The following is a 26,120-nucleotide window of genomic DNA, read 5'->3' as shown; positions in this document are numbered from 1 at the left end:
TGAGTCATGCGCTCTCTATAGCCGTCCGTAATTGCGAAAGTGTTGCCGCTGCAGGATTTTGTGCACGAACTGACTTCTCGATTGTGTCCTATAAATGTTCGACATGAATTCCCATAAATGTTCGACGGGATTCATGTTGGGCGATCTGCGTGGCCAGATCATTAGCTCTTATTATCCATAATATTTTTCAAACCAATCGTGAACAATTGTGGTTCGGTGAGATGCCACATTGTCATCAGAAACATTCCATCGTTAAATGCCTGCAAACGGTCTCCAAGTATTCGAATTTAACCGTTTCCAGTCAATGGTCTGTTCAGCTGGACCAGAGAGCCCAGTCCAGTCCATCTAAGCGCAGCCCGCACATGTTATAAATCAACGTCTCATTTCCGGTGATGATGCGGCTTAGGATATCGTTGCCTTCCACCAAGTACCGCTCAAGGAAGTCCAGAGACACGGTAAATCCTGGGCCGTTGGGTGCAGGTAACAGTGGTCGCAGAACCCACAGTGATCTCAGTTCTCAACACTGAAGACGACTCTGGACGATGGAATGTGCACTGTGCCTATTCGAGATACACATCTGCCGAGCAATGTTCACAACAGTCTCTCCCAAATGCCGTGAATTAGTTTCTCGATTGCCTGGACATTGATGTCGATGTCGATTGCCCTCCTTCCCGATCAACATCACCAAAGTGTTTACGCCCTTAGCCATATTGTTGGCAGCATTTCACTACAGCTGGACGCTGCATTGCATTTGGTCCGCATACCTCCAGAACGTCACTGTGAGTCTGTGTGCAGTTGAGACGTCTTGTCCACAGTATTAGTACTGTCCCGCATACTTAATGTTTGGAGTAAGTTTCCAGGAAGATGGCCTCCTTCTGACAATGTGCCACTTTTGCTGCGCAAAGGTCTTAGCGTGATACAACATGGGTGACTTCCAAAGTGTGTCCAGAAAGTAAGTACCCTTTTGGAAACTTTTTTCGAACAAAAATTGATTTTTACACGAAAGAGTATTTCTTGAAATATTTTTTCTGCAGACGATACGATAAGATACTGCAGTGCCTATGTTATTCCGAATGGCGATGCAAAGTTCCTTTGAACAATCATGCATGTCCGAAGGAACAATAACTGTGGCGACAACAGCCATTATGAAGTACATGAAATGTATTCGCAGTTGCGAATATGGATCAGCATCAGGTGTGTAATGGAATGACGATGATAAAAATTTGCGCCGGACTGGGAATCGAACCCGAATTTCCAACTTATCGGGACATGAATGCATGTCCAAAGGGACACTGAATCTTAATTCAGAATAACACAGGCACTGCAGTATCGTATTTATCCGGCTACACCGGGCAAGCGACTTTCAAGTAAAATGTCTCCCTCGTACGGGAATACGTAGGGTGAGAATTGTTGAACTATATGAAAAAAAGGAAATTATATACCACTGATTTTCGAATTCAGGTTGTGACATGTTCGATGTACTTGCCATCATTTGTGATGATGTGGCGCAGACTAATAATGAAATTCTGCACTACCTGCTGAAGTGACGGAACATCGATAAAGTCGATAACCTCCTGAATGGCTGGTTTCAGCTCAGAAATGGTTTTGGGTTTATTGCTGTGTACCTTGTCTTTAATATAGTCCCACAGAAGGGAGTTGCATGTGTTCGGATGCGGCGAATATGGCGACCAATCGAGGCCCATGCCAGCGGCCTCTGGGTTCCCCAAAGCCAGAATGTGGTCCGCAAAGTGCTCCTCCAGTACATCAAACACTGTTTCGTTGGAATAGAGCTCCGTCTTGCATGAACCACATCTTGACGAAATGGGGGTTACTTTGGATAATGGGGACGATCTTCCAAAACCTTCATGTACTGTTAAGTAGTCACCGTGCTATCATGGAGTATTGCACTGATTATTCAGTGACTGGACACTGCACGACAGACAGTTACCCATTAAGGATTCTCAGCTCCCAAAATGCGCCAGTTTTGCTTATTGACGAATCCGTCCAAATGAGAGTGGGCTTCGTTCAAAAAAATGTTCGAATGTGTGTGAAATCTTATGGGACTTAACTGCTAAGGTCATTAGTCCCTAAGCGTACACACTGCCTAACCTAAATTATCCTAAGGACAAACACACACACCCATGCCCGAGGGAGGACTCGAACCTCCGCCGGGACCAGCCGCACAGTCCATGACTGCAGCGCCCGAGACCGCTCGGCTAATCCCGCGCGGCAAAGTGGGCTTCGTCGCTAAACCAAACTATACAGCGCGCGCTGATTCCCATCATGCCCCGCGGCCAGCAGTGTAGTTTGAACGTCCTAACGCAAACCGTTCAGAAGTTATGGCGATTTTATTTCATATAGTTTAATAATTGTCACCGTGTACATAATGGATGTACGTGTGCAAGTCGTAGGCACATGCTTGATCACATATGGAACTTCATGACGGCACATCAGTCGTGCTTCGATAGTCAAAGGTTTAGGCCACCGCTCGTCGTATATACGAAAACCATCTTCGAGACCTTGAGCTGTTTCTTGAATATAGCTACAGGCCTCCACGTCACCGAGGCCAAGTTAGGGAATGCCTCGCTGCAGTCGTGGCTTACGCGGAATCTGATTGAAGAAAAAGCCGGCCGCTGTGACCGAGCGGTTCTAGCGCTTCAGTTCGGAAACACGCTGCTGCTACGGTCGCAGCTTCGAATCCTGCTTCATTGATATGTATGATGTCCTTAGGTTAGTTAGGTTTATGTAATTCTAATACTAGGGGACTTATGACCTCAGATATTAAGTCCCATAGTGCTTAGAGCGATTTGAGCCATCCTCTAGTCCGGTGTAGTGCAGTGTGGCTGGCAGTGCACGACGCTACTCTTGCATCGGACGTCCAATCCGCCTGGTATGTTATGGTTACTGGGAAGCGCGTCGACCAGTCGCGTCTCCACCAGATCCACCTGACGCTATCACCATTATGTATGGCGTGTGACGTGCAAGACGACGATGGCCATCGACTTGTGTGCGGCGAGTCGAGTAATGTTCGGCTTCTGGTCCGCCAGATGCTGGCGCTCATCACACGACTCCTGGCTACATCACCCCACAATTGATTCTCTTTCTGGACGTGGACTATTTTCCGCATGCGAAGACTTACTCGACGATTTCCCCCCTGCGGGTCCAGGGTAAGAATAGGTCCGAGGTATTCCTGCCTGTCGAAGAGGCGACTAAAAGGAGTTTCAACCGTTTTGGCCTTCCATGTGATGGTCCCCCTTGGGGTTTGACCTCCATTTTTCAAAATTCTACAGAAGTACGAGCCTTTTGGGGAAGGACACCTTATGTGGTGTATCACTGGTCCTCAGTGCGCTAAGACCTTGGCACTCAGCATTGTAACCACACCCACTATTCCTCAAATTGGGCCTAAACGCCTGATGGGTTGCACAAGTTACGCCCAGAGTGCATCCCCATCTGCACCTACGATCATGATGGACTTTCCATGGCACCCGAAATCCAGCACGGTAGCCAGCCCGTTGTGGTGGGGTCGTCATGTATCCTCTAGGTTGTAGCCCCCTGACTACAGAGGGATCGTACTGCCAATACCTGAGCTGTACCCTCCCCACGTCGGCCAAGGAGTAGATGCCCGTCTCCTTGGGGTATGAGGACTCCCGGCAACGGTCATCCTGCCAGGTGGCCCTTGCTGAGGCTGGGTGGCGCCCGTGGCGAGAGCCCCTGGTCGGAGTGGGTGGTATCGGGGCAGACGTTTCGCAGATGAAACGTCAACATGTATCTGTTCTGGTTCTCCTGCCTTTTCCCCCTTGGCCACTCCCTGGGAGGAAGGACAGGCCTGCTGGCTTGGGGCGAAGTACTTCCCCCGCTATTTAGTCTGTTCTCGGACCGATGGGGGGACGTTTGCCACCTCCAAGCCCATGTTCTTTGTCCAGCACATCGAGGACATCTTCAGAGAAATCGAGGCTCTCAGTAAAATGCGTTCGGGGTCCGTTCTTATAAAGACCACCTCCGCCACACAGTCGGCAGCGCTCCAGGCATGCGACCGACTAGGGAACATCCCAGTGTCCATTGTCCCGCATCTGGCACTGAATAGGACGCAGGGGGTTATTTTTCATCGGGACCTCCTGCTGCAATCTGATGAGGAGCTCAGGGCCAACCTGGAGCGCCGAGGCGTGCATTTCGTCCGGCGAGTCCAGCGCAGCCCCAAAGACCGTCGCGTCGACACCGGGGCCTTTATCCTTGCCTTCGAGGGGGACGTTCTCCCAGAGAAGGTAAAGGTGATGTGCTACCAGTGCAACGTGCGATCTTACGTCCCACCTCCTATGCACTGCTTTCGGTTTTTGCGCTTTGGGCACATGTCGTCACGGTGTGAGGCTGAGCCTCTTTGTGGCGATTGTGGATGTCCTCTTCATGAGGAACATACATGCACCCCACCACCTCGGTGCATCAATTGTCCTGGCATCCACTCGCCTAGATCTTTAGACTGCCTCACGTATCAGATGGAGAAGAAGATTCAAGAATTAAAAACTTTGGATCGTCTCTCTTATTCTGAGGCCAGGAAGAAATATGACGTTGACAACTTTGTTTGCCTCAGTTGTGTCCACTCCTTCCACAGTATCCTCACCCCTATCCTGTCCCCCCTCCACCTCCTCACCCCATCAGAGGTCTATGCCTCCGCCTCCCAAATCTCTCCCTTCCAAATCCTCCTCCCTCGCGGCCCCTGCCCCCTCTGCCCCAGGGGCCACCCTTCCTCCTCCTCCCACTCCGCCACCTGAGAAGCGATCCTCTTCTCAGGCGTCCATTAGGGAAACAATCCGGACCCCGGCTTCCGTGGTCTGGCGTTCCAAAACGGACTCCGCGCGTGAGTACCTTCTTCGGGTCCAGCCCACCATCCCCATGCCTCATCGGACTTCCAAGAAGGCCTCCAAGAAGAAGTCTTTATCCCCCTCTCCACCCCAGCGCGTTTCGTCTGACGCTCCATCTGCAAGTTGCTGCTCCCGGCCGTCCTCAGTTTCGCCGGGACGCTCTGCTGCCAGGCGCTCAGCTGGCCTCTCGTCGGCGAATGATGCTGCCCCTCCTACGCAACCCGGGAAAGCGGCCGCAGCTGGCGACGACTCGATGGAACAGGATCCGCCTCCCGCCGGTTGTAGCGTTGTTCCCTCGAAACCTGGCCCTCCGCGGCCGTCGAGGTGACCCGCTCTTCACCTGTTTCGTTCCCCCTTTTTTCTGACTAGCGATGGCTTTGTTACATTGGAACATAAGAGGTATTCGATCTAATCGGGAGGAATTACAACTGCTCCTCCGCCTGCACTGTCCACTCGTCCTTGGTCTCCAGGAAACCAAGTTGCACCCAACTGACCATATTGCTTTTACCCACTATACCTCGGAGCAGTCTGACCTCACCCCTGCGGACGGTACTCCAGCTCATGGTGGGGTCATGTTGCTCGTTTGGGACGATGTCTATTACCATCCCATCCCATCCCATTGACCACCCCACTCCAAGCAATAGCTGTCCGTATTACTATTTCTGCCTTTACTTTTTCTGTTTGTACCGTCTACACTCCATCGTCATCTGCAGTTAGTCGGTCTCACATGATGCACCTGATTGTTCAGCTTCCTCCGCCGTTTTTATTGTTTGGCGACTTCAATGCCCATCATCCCCTTTGGGGCTCTTCTGCATCCTGTCAGAGAGGCTCCCTCTTGGCGGATGTCTTTAACCATCTCAATCTTGTCTGCCTCAATACTGGCGCCCCGACTTTCCTCTCGGACTCTACTCATACCTACTCCTACTTGGACCTCTCGATCTGTTCTACCACTCTTGCCGGTTGGTTCGAGTGGTATGTCCTTTCTGACACCTATTCGAGCGATCACTTCCCCCTTGTCGTTCGTCTCCTGCACCACACCCCATCCCCACGTCCTTCGAGCTGGAACATACCGAAAGCTGACTGGGGACTTTACTCCTCCCTGGCGACCTTTTCGGACCACGATTTTCTCAGTTGTGCCAGTCAGGTCGAATACCTCACGGCTGTTATCATCAATGCTGCCGAACGTTCCATTCCTCGTACTACCTCTTCTTCACGTCGCGTTTCCGTCCCCTGGTGGAATGAGGCTTGTAGAGACGCTATCCGTGCTCGAAGACGTGCTTTACGCACCTTTCGCCGCCATCCTACGTTGGCGAATTGTATTGGATACAAACGTCTCCGAGCGCAATGCCGTAGAGTCATCAAAGACAGCAAAAAAGCTTGTTGGGCCTCTTTCACAAGCTCCTTTAACAGTTTTACTCCCTCTTCTGTCGTCTGGGGTGGCCTGCGCCGGCTGTCGGGCATTAAGGCCCACTCCTCGGTACCTGGCCTGACTTCAGGTAATGAGGTCCTTGTTGATCCTGTGGATGTCTCCAACGCCTTCGGCCGCTTTTTCGCGGAGGTTTCAAGCTCCGCCCATTACCACCCTGCCTTCCTTCCCAGGAAAGAGGCAGAAGAGGCTCGGCGACCTTCCTTCCACTCGCTGAATCTGGAAAATTATAATGCCCCCTTTACTATGCGGGAACTCGAACGTGCACTTGCACTGTCCCGGTCCTCTGCTCCGGGGCCAAATGCCATTCACGTTCAGATGCTGGCACACCATTCTACGGCAGGCAAAAGCTTCCTTCTTCGTACCTACAATCGCGTCTGGACCGAAGGTCAAGTCCCCATGCGTTGGCGTGATGCCGTCGTTGTTCCTATACCCAAACCCGGGAAGGATAGACACCTTACTTCTAGTTACCGCCCCATTTCTCTTACAAGCTGTGTCTGTAAGGTGATGGAGCGCATGGTTAACGCTCGGTTAGTTTGGATTCTTGAATCTCGACGGCTATTTACCAATGTTCAATGCGGTTTTCGACGCCGCCGCTCCGCTGTTGACCACCTTGTGACCTTGTCGACATTCATCATGAACAACTTTTTGCGGAAGCGTCAAACAGTAGTCGTGTTCTTCGATTTGGAGAAGGCTTATGATACCTGTTGGAGAGGAGGTATCCCCCGCACTATGCACAGGTGGAGTCTACGCGGTCACCTGCCCCTTTTTATTGATTCCTTTTTAACAGATCGAAAGTTTAGGGTACGTGTGGGTTCCGTATTGTCCGACGTCTTCCTCCAGGAGAACGGAGTGCCTCAGGGCTCCGTCTTGAGCGTAGCCCTTTTTGCCATAGCGATCAATCCAATTATGGATTGCATTCCACCTAATGTCTCGGGCTCTCTTTTTGTCGATGACTTCGCGATCTACTGCAGTGTCCAGAGAATATGCCTCCTGGAGCGCTGCCTTCGGTGTTGTGTAGACAGCCTATACTCATGGAGTGTGGCAAATGGCTTCTGGTTCTCTGAAGAAAAGACGGTTTGCATCAACTTTTGGCGATATAAAGCGTTCCTTCCGCCATCCTTACATCTAGGTCCCGTTGTTCTCCCCTTCGTGGGAAACAACTAAGTTTCTAGGGCTCACACTGGACAGGAAACTTTGTTGGTCTCCACATGTCTCTTATTTGGCTGCCCGTTGTACACGTTCCCTTAATGTCCTCAGAGTGCTTAGTGGTTCATCTTGGGGAGCGGATCGCACTGTCCTGCTTCGCTTGTATCGGTCCATAGTCCGATCAAAGCTGGATTATGGGAGCCTCGTCTATTCGTCTGCTCAGCCATCCCTCTTACGCCATCTCAACTCCATCCACCGTAGGGGGTTACGACTTGCGACCGGAGCATTCTACACTAGTCCCATCGAGAGTCTTTATGCTGAAGCTGCCGAATTACCATTGACCTACCGGCGCGAAATACTGCTTTGTCGGTATGCCTGCCGGCTGTTGTCAATGCCCGACCACCCCTCCTATCAGTCCTTCTTCGTCGATTCTCTCGACCGTCAGTATGGGTTGTATGTGTCTGCCCTGCTGCCCCCGATTCGTCGCCTGCTTCGACAATTGGATTTTGCCCTCCCTACCACCTTCAGAGAGGGTGAGAGCCCGACACCACCTTGGCTCCAGGCTCCGGTCCATATTTATTTCGACCTCAGCTCGCTCCCGAAGGAGGGTACTCCGGCTGCAGTGTATTGCTCACGGTTTGTCGAACTTCGTGCGCGACTTGCCAGTCACACCTTTATTTACACTGATGGCTCCAAAACTGACGATGGTGTCGGCTGTGCCTTTGTCGTCGGGGCCGTCGCCTTTAAATACCGGCTCCTCGACCAATGTTCCAGCTTTACGGCCGAACTTTTTGCTCTACATCAGGCCGTTCAGTATGCCCGCCGCCACCGCCATTCATCGTATGTACTCTGCTCTGATTCACTCAGTGCTATTCAGAGCCTGGGAGCTCCATATCCGGTCCATCCCTTGGTGCAAAGGATCCAGCAGTCCCTCCATTCTTTTGCTGCAGATGGCTCTCCTGTCAGCTTTCTGTGGGTTCCCGGCCATGTAGGAGTGCCTGGGAATGAGGCTGCTGATGCTGCAGCCAAGGCTGCAGTCCTCCTGCCTCGGCCAGCCTCCCATTGTGTCCCGTCATCTGACGTTAGTGGGGTTGTTTGTAAGAGGCTTGTGTCGTTGTGGTGGGATACTTGGTCATCACTTCAAGGAAAAAAGCTCCGGGCAGTAAAACCGTTCCCAACTGCTTGGACAACCACCTCCCGACCATCTCGGCGAGAAGAGGTCCTTCTGACCAGGTTACTGATTGGGCATTGCCGGTTTAGCCACCGCTACCTGCTCTCCGGTGACCCAGCCCCGCAGTGCCCTTGTGGTCATGCATTAACAGTGCGCCATGTTTTATTGTCGTGTCCACGTTTTAGTCAATCTCGTGTTGTCCTGTCTCTGCCATCTACTTTACAGGATATTTTAGCTGATGACGTTCGAGCAGCTGCTCGTGTTCTTCGTTTCATTACTTTGACTGGATTGTCCAAAGACATCTAACTCTTTCACTTATTTTATCTGCATCTTTGTAAGAACTTTCCGGTGTCCCCCCCCCCCCCCCTTGAGTTTTACTAGATTCTATGTGCTCTAACAATTGTGACTGGGCGCTGATGACATCAGTAGTTGAGCGCCCTTAAACCCCCCTCCCCCCCCCGCCCAAAAAAAAAAAAAATTACTCGACGATTTGAATTGGGGGGGGGGGGGGGGCACATAGTGCACTGGTGCACTGCCTATTTTGTTCTAGTGACAAATCAGCCCTCAATTTCTGGCAATACCTTAACAGTCGATATTGTGCAGTTGTTAGGAACCCCAAGTACCAACAATATTTCTCGAACTTCCTCCGGAGCGCTTTCCATAACTCTCCTCGTAGCTGGATCATCCATGCAAGGAGCAGCTGACATATTTCCTTCTACAATTTTACAGATTCTGTCCCCTCAACGGTTATTCATACACACTTCCGAGAAGACGTGCATCGATGATCCGCTGACATGCCACCACAACGCCTATTTTCTTTCCCGCTGATGTCGAAGGCGAACGCCAGTCTTTGCGAGAACGTACTGGTGCATTTTTTAAATATAAGTTATTGTGGCCTTTCTTGATAGGGGCCAACGCCTGAAGTGGTGGAGCTTTTCTTTTGAGGCATCTTCTTAAAAATTTAGGGTATAAGTGAGGGTGGCATTAGCTTCCCTTTCCTTGTAGTTTTAGGTAATTTCAGGAATGTGAGAGTAATGAAAAGAAAAGTCCCGGTCCAGCACAAATTTTCATTGTCTTCATTCCGTTATGCAGCCGACGATTGTCCACATTCGCAATTGCGAATACATTTCATGTATTTTCCTACGTAGTTGCTATCATTGTTCAAACATTTCACATAACGGGAAACGAACTTTTACATGCCCTCTTCATAGAAAAATGCCGCTAGCGAAGCCATCCATTGCTGACCACTCTTTTTTGCATCGGCATCGCTTTCAAAGCGCCGTCTTCCAACTCCACGCTTCAAGTTCCAGAACAAGCGGCAGTCTGAAAGAGCGGGATCGGAGCTGCGCGGCGGATGAATGAACTGCTCCAAACCGAAATGCTGAATATGGTTTTGAGTGACTCCAGTAGAATGGAAACGTTGTTGTCAAGGAATATAGTGCCGTGACTGGGCATTCCACGCGTTTGGTTTCGACTTTCTCCAAATTTGCACCATGTGACTACGACTTTTTCTTGAATTTGAAGCATGATTTTGGAGGAAGTAGCTTTGACAGCGATGACGACCCAAAAAAATGGGATTCAGCGGTGACTGTTTTCACTGGCCGTATTTATCTATGAAGAACGTATAGGAAAGTTGGTTTCCCGCTGTGAGAAATGTCTGAACAACGGTGGCAAATATGTCGGAACATACACTCCTGGAAATGGAAAAAAGAACACATTGACACTGGTGTGTCAGACCCACCATACTTGCTCCGGACACTGCGAAAGGGCTGTACAAGCAATGATCACACGCACGGCACAGCGGACACACCAGGAACCGCGGTGTTGGCCGTCGAATGGCGCTAGCTGCGCAGCATTTGTGCACCGTCGCCGGCAGTGTCAGCCAGTTTGCCGTGGCATACGGAGCTCCATCGCAGTCTTTAACACTGGTAGCATGCCTCGACAGCGTGGACGTGAACCGTATGTGCAGTTGACGGACTTTGAGCGAGGGCGTATAGTGGGCATGCGGGAGGCCGGGTGGACGTACCGCCGAATTGCTCAACACGTGGGGCGTGAGGTCTCCACAGTACATCGATGTTGTCGCCAGTGGTCGGCGGAAGGTGCACGTGCCCGTCGACCTGGGACCGGACCGCAGCGACGCACGGATGCACGCCAAGACCGTAGGATCCTACGCAGTGCCGTAGGGGACCGCACCGCCACTTCCCAGCAAATTAGGGACACTGTTGCTCCTGGGGTATCGGCGAGGACCATTCGCAACCGTCTCCATGAAGCTGGGCTACGGTCCTGCACACCGTTAGGCCGTCTTCCGCTCACGCCCCAACATCGTGCAGCCCGCCTCCAGTGGTGTCGCGACAGGCGTGAATGGAGGGACGAATGGAGACGTGTCGTCTTCAGCGATGAGAGTCGCTTCTGCCTTGGTGCCAATGATGGTCGTATGCGCGTTTGGCGCCGTGCAGGTGAGCGCCACAATCAGGACTGCATACGACCGAGGCACACAGGGCCAACACCCGGCATCATTGTGTGGGGAGCGATCTCCTACACTGGCCGTACACCACTGGTGATCGTCGAGGGGACACTGAATAGTGCACGGTACAACCACACCGTCATCGAACCCATCGTTCTACCATTCCTAGACCGGCAAGGGAACTTGCTGTTCCAACAGGACAATGCACGTCCGCATGTATCCCGTGCCACCCAACGTGCTCTAGAAGGTGTAAGTCAACTACCCTGGCCAGCAAGATCTCCGGATCTGTCCCCCATTGAGCATGTTTGGGACTGGATGAAGCGTCGTCTCACGCGGTCTGCACGTCCAGCACGAACGCTGGTCCAACTGAGGCGCCAGGTGGAAATGGCATGGCAAGGCGTTCCACAGGACTACATCCAGCATCTCTACGATCGTCTCCATGGGAGAATAGCAGCCTGCATTGCTGCGAAAGGTGGATATACACTGTACTAGTGCCGACATTGTGCATGCTCTGTTGCCTGTGTCTATGTGCCTGTGGTTCTGTCAGTGTGATCATGTGATGTATCTGACCCCAGGAATGTGTCAATAAAGTTTCCCCTTCCTGGGACAATGAATTCACGGTGTTCTTATTTCAATTTCCAGGAGTGTAGTTTAAGAAATGCTCTTTCTTGTAAAGATAAATTTTAGTCTGAAAAGCTGTTTTTATGAGTTTTTTTCAAAAACGATACTAACTTTCCAGATACGCCACGTGCTTTCTGAAGTCCCCTGACATTAACATGGATCAAATAAATCAAAATAACTAACGCAGGTTTTTGGAAGGGGCAAATCATTTATATGATAGTAAAGGGGGCGAGTAGTTGGTACGCTACAGATGCATCTACGGAACATTATAGATAAAGAAGGTTAACTCAGACGCGAGTTCTGTATAGTATCGGAAAGGGATTCCATCAGATCCTTATCGTGTAAAAGTACGAGGTCTGTCTAAAAAGCATCCGACCTCTGATTTTCCCGCGCAAAACAGAGACGATAGCGCTGCGCCACTGTACACAGTAAAGGAAGAGACCTTTATGCGCATGGGTGAATTTTGTCCCCGCCTTCCAACGCGTCAGTCGCTGCCTGTTAGTCGCTGAGACAACGTGATCGTCGGATTACCGATTCTCTCAAGACGACTAACACGTTGAGCAAAGATACTGCATCGAATTTTGTCAAAAACTTGGTGATTCTCAAAGCGAAACAATTCGTAAGATTCGGCAGGTGTTTGGAGAAGGTGCAATGGGAATAACACAAATTAAGGAGTTGTTCAACCGATTCAAAATTGGTCGCACATCAGTGGAGAGTGACCAGCGTTCTGGCAGGCCCCAAACTGCTCGGAATTCAGTTGTTGTTGAGAGGGTACAAAATTTAATGATGGCAGGTCGTCGTTTGACAAAGAGGTTAGAGTGAGTAAAGATTCTGCACATGCAATTTTGCTTGATGATGTGAACATGCACGGAGTGGCTGCGAAATTGATCCCACTTAATCAAAAATTTGGCGGAACATGGAATTACAGCCGTTCGCCACCCTACTCTCCAGACTCGGCTGCTTGCGACTTCTGGCTATTTCCAAAATTGAAGACGCCACTGAAAGGATCCCGTTTTGAAAGTAGAGAAGAGATAATGAGGAACACGACGACGGAGTTGAACAACATTCCAAAAGAAGACTTCTAGAGGTATTTCTGGCTGTGGAAGGATCAGTGGGCTAAGTTCGTGCAGGCACAAGGGGCCTACTTTGAAGGGGATTAGGGTCCCAACCCAGTCAGGTATTGGAAATATTTTTTTGGCCAAAGGTCGGATACTTTTAAGACAGGCCTCGTACAATGAGGTGACAAAAGTCATAGGATAGTGACATGCACATATACGGACGGTGGTAGTATTTCGTACAGAAAGTATAAAAGCGCAGTGCATTGGCGACTGGAATTAAGACTTGGAGTAACGCGAATTTGTGTTGGAGCTAGACACTCGGGACATTCCATCTCGGAAGCCGTTAGGAAATTCACTATACCGCGATCCATATTTTCAAGAGTGTGCCAAGGGTACTGTACTTGAGGAAGTACCTCTCACCGCGGCCAACGCAGTGGCCGACGGCCTTCACTTAACCACCGAGAACAGCTGCGTTTGCTTAGAGCTGTCAGTGTTGGCGTACAAGCAACACTGCGGGAAATAACCTCACAAGTCAATGAAGGACGTACAACGAACGTATCCGTTACGAAAATTTGGCGTTAATGGGCTATGGCAACAGAAGACCTACATGAATGCCTTTGGCAACAACACATCACCTGCTGCGGTTCTATTGGGTTCGTGACCATATCGGTCGAATCCTAGAAGACTGTAAAACCGTGGCCTGGTTAGATGAGTCCCAATTTCAGTTTGTAAGAGGTGACGGTAGGGTTCGAGTGTGGTGCAGACCCACGAGGCCATTGACCCAAGTTGTTAACAAGGCACTGTGCAAGCTGGTGGTGGCTCCATAAAGGCGTGGGCTGGAATGGACTGGGTCGTTCGACTCGAAATGGCTATGCGCGGCTACTTGGAGACCACTTCCAGCCATTCCAGGACTCCATGCTCCCAAACAACGATGGAAGCTTTATTGATGACAATGCGCCCTATCTCTGGGCTACAATTGCTCACAATTAGTTTGAAGAACATTCTGGACAATTCGAGCGAATTATTTGGCCCCCTTGATCGCCTGGCATGAGTCCAATAGCAAATTTATGAGACAAGATCAAGAAGTCAATTCGTGCACAATATCCTGCGCCAGGAACGTCTTCGCATTTACGGACGGCTGTAGATACAGCCTGGCTCAATATTTCAGCTGGGGACTTAGAAGGACTTGTCGAGGCCGTTGTACGACGTGTTGCTGCACTAATCCGGGCAACAGGAGGTCAGACGCGATGTTAGGAGGTATCCCGTGACTTTTCTCACCTCAATGTAAATATTGAAGTCCCATTATTCTTCACAGAGCGTAGAGGAACGATGCAGGAGACCCTCACCACTGTACCAGGCGAGGTCCTAATGGGGGTGGTTTGCCGGTGCCTTGCACTGACCGTGATGGGGATGAATGATGATGATGACACAACAACACCCAGTCATCTCGGGACAGGTAAATATCGCTGACCTCGCCGGGAATCGAACCCGGGACCCCGCGCCGGAGGCGAGAACGCTACCGAGACCACGAGCGGCGGACAATGTAAATATAAAAGAGGTAAAGAAAGCGTTAGTTAGGATTTATTAAAGTTTAGCGACGTGTTCCATTGCAGTTATACAGAGTGCGGAGTGCTTGAGCTTACCTGGGAAGATGAAGCCGGAGGTGCTTGAAGGCCCCTGCTGCCGGCACGCCTGCATCAGCGCGTCCACGTCCACGGCGGGCATCTCGCGCACGTGCTTGCTCGGCGACTCCAGCACTGCGCGCCGGATGTCCGCCCTGCACACACGGGAGACGAGGCAAGTCACCGACAGTGCAGGAGTTCCTGGAAGCTACCAACTACCAGACTGATGATCTACATCTATGCCGTCAGTGTGTGGCCGAGCGTACTTTTGCGATCGGTGGTCGTACAACAAAGGTATTGAGGCTTTCGTGGCCACACGTTTTCGTATTGCCTATTGCCTATTGTCTCATGTGTCCGGTTGTTCAGCCGACGTTTGTTTAATGGGGGACGAGTGACATAGAAACTCACAAACGTGGCATTTCTTTTACCAAGAAAGAAGAAAGTCTGTGGTTCCCCTCTTGTTACCTGCGAATCTAGCAAAAGATTCGCAGGTAACAAGAGGGGAACCACAGTGGTAAGACCAGGGAAAATCCCTCAGACATCGATGCGACGGGTTCGTGCAGTGACTGACAAAAAATAATGAGAAACCCAGACGGGGTGAAGGAACCGAGACAGTTTGAGAGGATACGTGATGTGACTTCAGTGCTAACAAAATCGTGTCAGATTTAGATATAACTTGATAGTATGAGCCTACTTATCAGTATGACGTTGACCCCCTCTGATCTGCATGGCTTCACTGATTCACTTCGTCATCAAGAGATTGTATCTTCCCCTCCCTGAAGCAAACTGGCCCACGACTGTTATAACTGGTCCTTGGTATCCTCAACACCTGCGCTGGGATGAGGTTGACGTCCGAGCTGGTCGCACACTTGCTCTAGCGGAGAACAGATCTGGAGATCTTCCTCGCCACAGTACTAGCTTTGTATCGTACTCACAAGATTTTAACCAACAGGGATGGGAGTGTTAGCAATCTTACTTGTAATTACTTATGAAGAAACTGTCACGATCCCTATGATTTATTTACAAAGGCCGCTTTTGGCACATATTATAGGCCAACTTCAGATTGATTGGACCATTTGCTGGAGCTCGCGAAGTGCTGGACAGTTGTGTGTTGTGAAGACGATAACTGCATGACAACACGCAGGTGCTCAGCACGTCGCCAGCTCCACCACATGGTGTAATCCGTCTGAAAATGACCTACTCTACCTGCCGAAAGAGGTCATTTTAAATACACTGAACAGCCAAAGAAACTGGTACACGTAGCTAATATCGTGTAGGGCAACCGCGAGCAGGCAGAAGTGCCCGCAACATGATGTGGCATGGACTGGACTAATGTCTGAATAGTGCTGGAGGGAAGTGACACCATGAATCCTACCGAGCAAGGTGGCGCAGTGGTTAGCACATTGGACTCGCATTCCGAAGGACGACGGTTCAATCCCACGTCCGGTCATCCTGAATTAGGTTTTCCGTGATTTCCCTAAATCACTCCAGGTAAATGCCTGGATGGTTCCTTTGAAAGGGCACGGCCAACTTCCTTCCCCATTCTTCCCTAATCTGATGAGACCGATGACAGCACTCTTTCCCCCAAACAAGTCAACCCCAACCATCAACTATGCAGGACTGTCCATGAATCCGTAAGAGCACGAGGGGGTGGAAATCTCTTGTGAACAGCACGTCGCAAGGCACCACAGATACGCTCAATAATGTTCATGTCTGGGGAGTTTGGTGGCCAGCGGAAGTGCATAAACTCAGAGGAGTGCTGTTGGAGCATTTCTGATGGTGTGGAGTGTCACATTGTCACTCCCCAGATCGACGATCATCTGGGTAGTGCAGAACTGCCATGCAATGCTGAACATCATGCGACGCCATTCATGAGGAGCCCATAGCACGCTGATCACGGCACCGTTCCAGATGCCAGCCATACGTATTGTGATGATAACTGCAGCGTACGCACGGAATAGTAATTCCCTAATCAAGGTCCTGCTACTCTCCGATGCGGGATGAGACAGGATTTGCAGGCAGATCATTGCTTGCTCTCGGGTGACGGACGTAGTTGTAAAGAGTTTACAATGTGATTGTTCGTCTACATCTAGATATCTACTCTGGAAGCCGCCGTTTTGTGTATCTGTGGTGCCTTGCGACTGTACCACTATTATGCAAGTCAGGCAAGGAAAACGTCCCAGTATGAATCGTCGACTGACAGCTTATTCCATGAGGTTACTTCGACGGACACACACACACACACACACACACACACACACACACACACACACAAACCAGTGAAGGTTGCACTACTCGAATATAACGATCCACTCAACTGGGGAGAGGTCCCATCCTTCCAATCTTTTGGATTTGGAAAGGCACAGCGGTGTTACTTCTGGCGTCATGGTGTGTGGAGCCATCGAGTACGACTTCAGGCCAAAAGTCACAAATTACGGAAAAACAGAATGAAATAAGAAAAATGTGTGCACATTGTGTAGATTGAGTGCTAGAGAGATTGAGGATATTTAGAAACTTTCTTCTGAATCCTTATACTAAGGCTTCTGTTGCTATAAAAGGATTTTTGCGGTTATAAGCCCACGCATAATACTCTCAATTGCCGAATCCTTGGATTATTGCAGGTACACTTCAAGGCATCGGTAGGGAACTGGCGCTATTCGCGCAGTGAACAAACTCAGTGATGCACTTACCGAGTCCGATCAATACCACGGAAACGGATAGGACATGTGACAAGCAGAAACCATGTCTGGTGGACGCAGCAGTCCAAAAGAAACGCTCAGATAACATGGGTCGTATAATGCTAAGCCGCGGAAGCGGATAGCCATGCACCGAGGTTGCTCGACGGCTTGCTCAGTTTTGAGTGGGATAGGTACAACTATTCATCCTCGGCACATTGTAGAGAGTGTCACTAAACTTCCCGAGTGCGAAAGGTGAGTGCAGAATTGAGTATTTCACTTGTTCTGTTTACATTTGGCCGATTCTCCTTTATGTGCGAACGAAATGAAGCGGGTATACCAGTCACCTGGTGAGAGTGTTTTTAGCTGAAGCCACCTAGGCGACTTGGCAGTCGATGAGTATGAAATGATGTTGGAGACAACACAACACCCAGCCCCGACCGGAGAAAATCTCCGATCCGGCCGGGAATCGAACCCGGAGCCCTCGCATGGCCTTCTGCTTCGCTGAAAACCTTTCTAAATACCTTATATACACTTATTTGATCATCAATCACATCTCACGATGTTCCGCCTCAAAGGAGGACGTTCTTGTTATCAAAGTTTTATCAGAGACAGCGAAAAAACAGCGAATGAAAAAAAAAGAAAAAAGCCACAACCAAGAAGTGAACACAGACCGGCAGTCCAATGCGTTAACATCTCTTTTTCCCTCTTTCTTTCTAAATGACGAATAAAAAAGACAACTAAGAATCAAACATGGGTCAGCAGTTCGGTAACCTAACGCATCGACCGACTTTTCCTTAACAAGACTATCAGGGCTAAAAAATGAAATAAACTGTCGAACAATATACCTGAAAAGCGGCCATTTTTAAAAAACCACGAGGACCGGCTAATTCAACCGATACCTTGACAACCAAATATAAAATTTATCGTATTTGCATGCAAGTCGCGATATCATGGCAGGGGCAAACGCTTCAGATATGCAGTGGGCATATATTGGTGGAAGGCAAGTGTGTTCGTATCATCGCCTCCATCTACAACGTAATGAAATGAACGTAGTGGCCCAACAGCCATGTAATTGCATTTGACTTTGTTCTCGGAAAGCAGGAGGAGTCTGTATAGAACAGGCCGAAAAGGCAGTCTCAACTGTCCGTGTTAGAAACGCTAATCCGTGACACTAAGTCCAATATGAAATAGGCGCTTTTTGGTGGAAAACAAGTTGTGGACCACTTGATACCACGCCATCGGTAGAAAAGGAAGCGTAAGACGAAACCACACCGTCTTCCAAGAAGTCTGCGACGATACTTGTTGAACAGGAGCCGTACAGTCAGTCCCTCTCCCGGGCATTAACAAATGTTTGGTAGATGGACGTGTTGTATAAAATCAAAAATATAAAATCTGTGGTCATGTTTTAACCGAAAATTCGATCTACCGACTTCGACAGGCGGTTCAAGACTGCCCGGCCACAGACAGTAAAACTGCCGAGACATCAATGTGTGTACTGCGCGAGTGTGGTCAACGCGGTGCGCCGAACAAAAAACACAGACGCTTACGTTTGAATGGCGGAAAGTCCCAAGCGCCCCAAGGGGACGCACACGAGCACCCACCTCGTACCGTAATCGAAGAATGTGATGCTTCAATAAAAAACGGCTAGACATCTGTTTCAGTTTCCAGCCACCATTGCGGGCAGGCGAAACGCTTTGCACAAGACGTAGGTATCCAGGACTCGAATTTTCTGAAGCAGGTTAAGAGAACGCCGTTTATGTTCCAGGATTTTTCCTTGTATCTTGCTTGTAATCGACTACCAATTAAATGTAGCCATTTTAATTGGAGCCACCATCAGTCATGGCACCCAAAGACTTACGTCGATTCACCACTGCTGCCAACACATTGTCCGCGTATGCGCGCACCGAGATCGTCTCGCCCAAGAGCGACTATCTTTGTAAATTAGGGGCGATCCTTCGAAGAAGGGGTTCAAGTGATAGAACAAACAAAGACAATGAAAGCGAACTTCCCTGAGGGAAACCCCTACCGACGCTCATCAGGGGCGTCAGTTGTCCATTGACAGTCACCGAAGCTTGGATAACCGTAAACAAATTAGATAAGAACCTCCGCGCGTGAGTATTGAACCCACGCTTTCCGGTACCGGCACCAGGAAGAAATGACTGACTATGTCGAGCGCTTTGTCAAAATCCGTAAAAGCCAGGGTACAAAGAGCAGGAATGACAGCGGACTCTGATACATCACGACATCCAGCTACCAGGGTCAGAGTAGTTCGACCACGAATACAAATATGATGGTCAGCAACAATATTCTCAAGCAACGCAGACACCAGCTACTCAGCGCTCGCCACAGTCTTATAATCAGAATTTGGTAAGGTAATCGGGCGAAATACGTCTGTTTCTGCCTGACAAGAAGCTTTAGGAGATAACACAATTTTGGGTTAGATAGAGCAGTTGCTTTAATATGACATTTATAGTCACAACGCAGATCAGATTTCGACCTGTGTCGGGTCATTATCAATGCAGTGCGAAATTGTAGCAGTTGCTCGTGCTCAAGTGAATGCTTACACAGTTCAACCATTACCAGTAATGTGAATCCAAAATCTGATTCATGGGGTAACTTATTGTAATTTGCTTTATGTGTTAACTTTATGAATCCGTGGTGCTCGTTCACCTTTAGCCTGTGGAAAGCACTGTGTTCCAGAAAAAAGCTTATTTGGAAAGTTGGTAGTGTGCATTAGTGTATGGATTACTTGTTCTTGTCCACATCGCCTCAGTTCCTCTGATTTTTAAAGTAAATGATTGGTCATGTAATTTTCAGTTAGAGGCGCAGTCAAATGTTTAGTATTACCAGTTGCCACGAATGCTTAATTGTTCGTGTTAGAATGTGTGTCGGTTTTGCTATTTTATTGGCCTATTTATGATTTGCTTTTGTTGTTCTGGCTTCCCTGAAGATAATGCTAAAGGCGTGTACTGTTGAGAAATTATATAGTGCGTCTGTTCTATTCAAGCCGTTCAAATAAATTTGTCTATTCCAGGACGCATTTGTTCTCCGAATCGCTATGGACTAATTTGTGTAGAAATGATCTTTGAATGTCATGCGAGTGTCCTTGTGGCTGTTTTAATAGTTCGCTAAAAAAACTGATATTACTACTCTATTGCTGAAATATTTTTAGCTGGTTTCCTAAATCTTTTGACTAACTTATTAAAAAAGCAGTGAAATTGTCATTGTCACTGATAAGAGATGAGATTAATTAATTCTACCCAAAGAGTTATTTATTTGATGCGCGGCTGAATGTTGGAATTCTGTCTGATTAAAATTATTTGTGCTGCAGGAAACTGTCGTTAATAATCTCTCGTGACGCCATTGCTGGTACGTGCTACCCAGGATCGGGCGCCACTTACGCCCCGTCGGCTTGCTTAGCCGGCTGTTTACATCATTTGAAGTGCATACACTCGGCAACTCTCGCCGCTACCTATCTTTCGCGCTGTTTCCTCCAACCGCAGCCGTACCTTAATGTTCCTGTTCAAAGTTAAGTTCATACTTGGAAGAACTATGAATTTGTATCTGTTAGCTTGAGAGCTTCACCTTAAGCAAATTTTGATGTGCCTTGGGATCTCAACAAATACCTTAATCTGTTGTAACTTAATTATTCTTGTGTTATTGGAAAATTTATTAAATCTTTAATTGATGTGTGTTTCTGGGTTTAAAATTATCTTGTCTAGATGTTGGTGTTCAATTGTTTTTCATTGTTTTATGTATGGTTTTAAGTTTTTTAATTAGTCAAGATTAAATCATGTTTTATTCTCACTATCCGGTAATGAAGGGCCTTCTGATCTGTTCTGATACGGTTGTTTAAATTTACGTCTCCCTTTATTACGACTTTACTTGGGTTAAAATTAACTTTAAATTTTCTGTAGATTATTTAAATTGGCATTGAATCTTAAATGGGTCTCGTTGCTTGGCCTTTTAATTAATTAAGAAAGTAAGCTTAATTGGCTGCTATGTGATTGAAATGGTGTAAAATAAGCTCGCGTTTTACCAGTAAATACCCATTGGTCCAGCCCTTTCCGGTTTTTCTACCAGCCTGAATTAAGAGGCCATAATTATCACCGTTTGACGCTGTTTCAGTTGTAACGATCGCACCTTTACACGCCTGACGTCTGCAGTCCACAGAGGAACGCGATGACCGCCGTCATAGAGGTCACGTTGGAGAGAGCAGTAGAATTCTTGGTCCTCCGAAATTCCAGTGATCTATCTATTGTCGTAGCGTCGGCTTTGCGAGTTAAATCCACCATTCGAAACCGGAACGGAGACTACGTTCCCACGCTTCTCGGATCACCCCATCTAGTAAGGGATCTTCCAAGTGCACTACATTCAGCATCCTAGGTGATCTAAACACTTTCACCTGCTGTCGCCTGTAATTTAAGGGGCTCCGGAACGCCCTATACTTGCAATGTTAAAATAACGCTTATAAATTACATCTTTCCTCACAAAGTATTTGAGGTAGGAAGTTGAACTTTTTACAGATTATTTATTGGAATATGGGCTACAACTTAACACAGGGATTTTACAAAATTTTAGTTCAGTTATTAAAGATGATTTTTTCAATTGTAATGAAAATTCACAACATTTTTTTGCAATTTTTTATTTATATATTCAAAAATATACAGTTTTTTGGAAAAAAGGCTGTGTTAAATTATGCAGAAGGTACTGTGTAACATTTACTGAAAGTTTGAAACAAATATGTTTGGAAGATCCTTAGAAAACATGTAATTAGTATGAGAAAATAAAAGTTTTGGGAATCGAGTGACAAAGATTGGATTAACTTTATAGTGCATTCCAGGTCCATAGGATGGATTATCTTCATCCTCTGCAAACTCCTCCTCCAGCTTCATCTTGTTCCTCCTCCTGTTTACTCTTGCTTGTATTTCTAGACTCTTTACAGCCCTGTCTGCAGCCCGAAGGCATTCCTTGTCTAAAGCAAGCATCGCTCGTTGTTGTGTTCGTAGATTTTGCTACCATTTTCTTCAGTTGCAGTTACTGCAACACTGTTCCAAAAGGTGGTCATGTATGAACACTTATCACATTTCAGTTGTATTTCACTAGCAAGTCCTACGTGCTTTATTATGGAGAGTTCCAGACCAACTCCACTACAATGAATACATCTTACACAGTTTGAAAAAATTCCTTTGAGAACCGACATATCAAATATTTCATTCACATCCGATTCGCCCATAAAACATTCATAGTTTTCACTCATTGAACCAAGCTTCTTCTGTGAAGTATTTTCTTTCCCACTTTGACTGCTATGGGCAGGTGTACTTGAGAGGTTAGGTTCACTCACTTGGTTATCGTCTTTATTGTTTACAGTAATAACACATACCTTTGGCTTTCCAACATTTCTCCTTTTCTTAAAAGCCTTCAGAGGATTTCTAATAACTTTACTTTTACTCATTATTATACTTCAACAAAACAGAGACTCAAGAAACAGAATTAATTACGAATATTTTCGAGATAACGACAGAGTAAATAAACATGAAACAATCGACAATCACACCAGCGATATATATTGAACCATCACAGGCTAGCCACAACACATACTTTATCTCACATCACTAAAATGTACCTGATGAACACGGACGTTAATAATACCACCATTTGACAGCAGTTTAACAGCGCCACAGTGGGTCACGCCCATGTAGAACACATTTCAAAAAAAATTTTAAAATAGTTGTAGTCTTCGGAATTGAATAAATTATATATCTATTAAAAGGTAATAGTTGCAGATTCAGAAAACGCAAAAAAGTAAAAATTGAACTTTCATGATTTTGAGCCTTTCCGGAGCCCCTTAAAGTAACAGTCACTCCTCATTGGCCCTTGATGATGGCTGGGATCACATCAAAAGTCAAAATCCTATCGCGCTTCCAATAAAGTAAATAACATCCGGTAAGCCTACTGCTAGAAGTAGCAGTAAAATAAGTATCTTTGACAAGAGTCGGATATTTACAGATCCAAACGTCTTGTAGTTTCGAGGAATGAATTAAATCTTGCAGTTCCCGACATAAATTAAAACTTGGGGACTGATGCACAGGATGCAAGGCACTGTTAAAATCACCACCTATCAAAATACTCCGCGGTATTTTTGGTAACAAATAAACCACCTCTACCTTATAAAATCCGGAACGGTCCAAAGTTCTTCAGGAACTGGGTGGTGTATAAAGGAGAATCAAGATCAGATGAAGAAGAGCACATCCTATTCCTCTACCACTATCAAGAACTTCAACACCTTCGGTGGAAATGCCTCCCATAAAAAACGAGGCCGTTCACGGGGGACATTCGGGAGCCACGTTTAAACACAATACTAAAACCAGGAAGAGGTAAACCAGTGAACTGAATTTCTTGTAAAAATACTACATCCTCACAGGGATCATAGATAAAATGACGCAACGAAGCGCGCCGCAGTTCCGATTCCACCCGATTAACATTCAGAGAAAGAAATGTATACGGCTGCATATTGTAACAAGAAACAAATTCGAGCTGCTGTTCTACTTAATTACGTCATCAGTGTTTGTCAAGGACCATTGTGAGGTCCATTGAAGGGTGTGCGACTTGCATCCTCGCCTCTGGCATCTTTAGGTTTCATGTTTTTACGAGCCACCGCGCGCTCAGATTGGACGATTGTTTACAACATCTGCAGTCAGGGACGTAGGCGGTTCTCAAATGTTACCCATAGTAAGTGATAAACAAAGAGCCTCAGAAGTCCACTCCGCAGAACGAGATCCTTCAATTTAGATCGACGCACAAGAGTGGTCAGGCAACACAACAGCCGGCCGGTGTGGCCGTGCGGTTCTAAGCGCGTCAGTTTGGAACCGCGTGACCGCTACGGTCGCAGGTTCGAATCCTGCCTCGGGCATGGATGTGTGTGATGTCCTTAGGTTAGTTAGGTTTAAGTAGTTCTAAGTTCTAGGGGACTGATGACCTCAGTAGTTAAGTCCCGTAGTGCTCAGAGCCATTTGAGCAACACAACAGCTCGGTTGACAGGTAGTGGGCCGGCTTCCTGGCTACATATCGCCTTCACAGAAGTAACAACAGCAGTCAGTTCCGATCTCACCTGAATGGGTGACATGAAGGAGTAGGTGGGTTTAGGTGGGCCTCAGAGTGATGCTATTGAATCTTTGATACACGAGGAGGCCTCTCGACCTCCCAAACCCAGGGTGGTTCCGGAGGATTTACTTCAACCACAGGAGGGATACAAAGAGAAAAACCAGAGACATCAACAAAAGTATTCGCACGACCGACCAGTCGGTAATGGAGTTCTCAGCACTGGAAGATACATCAACCGACACAATTATTTCAGGGAGCGGTCGTTGAGGAGAAGAGGCATCCAACTCTTCAAGTGCTTCAAATGGCTCTGAGCACTATCGTACTTAGCATCGGAGGTCATCAGTCCCCTAGAACTTAGAATCACTTAAACCTAACTAACCTATGGACATCACACACATCCATGCCCGAGACAGGATTCGAGCCTGCGACCGTATTGGTGCGCGGTTCCAGACTGAAACGCCTAGAACCGCTCGGCCACACCGACCGGCCATCCGACTCTTCATCCTGCGTACGACATTTCTTACGTTGCACCGCGGACGCTGTTGTCTTGGCAACAACAATTAGAGCTGTACTGCCAGGGTAATGACGGAAATTCGGGAGCTGTAAGCTGCGCTTCGCTCTGTTGTTCCGTTTCACCCAGGGCGGCCGTGGCACGAATCTCGTGAGCAAGAGAAACGAGATCAACTAACGTCAGTTTTCGACGCCGTTTAAATGAGGAATTCAGTACAAGTACCCGCCGTGTGCAATTAGATCTACGGTGGCCACTTTCATTGCAAAGAAATCGTCCCCACCTGTCCACAAAACATTTCATGAATGTGATAACCATAGACCTGTAGATGGGAAGGAATGTTACATTTGATTACCATCTCCGCTAAACGGATACCGCTAAAACATAGCTACCGGTGCTGAATGAACCAGCGTTTGTATCATATATCTCTCACATGACGATAAAGGAACAAAATCTCCTGAAGTGAGTTGTCAACCTCTGGCAGGAGATTGAAGACTGACATTTATGTAACGCAGCTCTACTTTAGAAGAAGTGCCACACTTATGGTAAATGGAAAATGTCGTGTGGCTAAGGCCTTCCGGCGGATAGACCGTTCGCCTGGTGCAAGTCTCTCGAGTTGACGCCACTTGCGTGTCGATGGGGATGAAATGATGATGAGGACAACACAACATCCAGTCCCTGAGCGGAGAAAATCTCCGACCTAGCCGGGAATCGAACACGAGCCATTAGGTATGACATTCCGTAACGCTGACCACTCAGCTACCAGGGGTGGACCACACTTATGGTACCACCGTGATACTTAAAGCGAACTTCAGAACCATGAGGCATAAGCAACCCCTCTATTTGTATCCAAAAACTTAACGAAAGAGACATAGCTATCAGAGCGAAAATAGGCAGTATGAGCCCGATGAGACGTTACATGAATGGTATCGACGAGCCATTGATGAAGCTTCAAAGACCCGGGCTGCACAGAACGTGTGGATTTGTCCAAACTAAAGCTTACTGTACCTTTTCTCGAAACACGCTTGGAAGCAGTGGTCGACATTATGGACGCTGCGATGAGACCGAAAACCAGCAATCTTTCCGCTCGACGCATGGTGCACTCACCGCTCACCACTCAGCTTTGGAGGTGGACTACGTGGGAGTATTCCGAGAACACCGCTGACAAATTCTACAATCAGCATCACACGTGCAAACAAAAATTACTGCCCGTGATTTTTCCTTGCTGCTATTCGCTGGCTGCATGCAAATGTAGTGAGCACTAGCTCAGCACCCGCTGCTTCTCCCGCATAGGCTGTATGGACTGCACATCTTATTTTTTTTATGTTGCTCACAATGTCCAACACCTTCTAAACTTTCATGCTGATTAAGGTCATAGAAGCATGGTGTTTTTCGAAAGTACTTCTGACCTAAAAGCGATCGTAGTAGCTGGAGGTTTTCGTTACTCATGCCTTTTGCATTCT

At 47.8% G+C, this 26,120-nt stretch overlaps 1 protein-coding gene across 1 annotated transcript in view; it reads right to left on the bottom strand.

Annotated features, from left to right (window-relative positions):
• The window catches only part of LOC126419591 (phospholipase A2-like), a 148,381-nt gene extending 122,540 nt beyond the window's left edge, over window positions 1-25,841 (bottom strand). The window contains exons 1-2 of the mRNA XM_050086777.1: window positions 25,765-25,841; window positions 14,389-14,522 (exon numbers count right to left, since the gene is read on the bottom strand). Of these exons, the coding sequence (XP_049942734.1) occupies window positions 14,389-14,522; window positions 25,765-25,841 (211 nt within the window). The remainder of the gene's footprint in view (window positions 1-14,388; window positions 14,523-25,764) is intronic.
• Between the last annotated feature and the right edge of the window lie 279 nt (window positions 25,842-26,120).

The sequence above is a fragment of the Schistocerca serialis genome, chromosome 9 (genome assembly GCF_023864345.2).
Source record: "Schistocerca serialis cubense isolate TAMUIC-IGC-003099 chromosome 9, iqSchSeri2.2, whole genome shotgun sequence".
NCBI classification, from domain to species: Eukaryota; Metazoa; Arthropoda; class Insecta; order Orthoptera; family Acrididae; genus Schistocerca; species Schistocerca serialis.
This window is presented reverse-complemented; position numbering and strand designations above follow the sequence as displayed.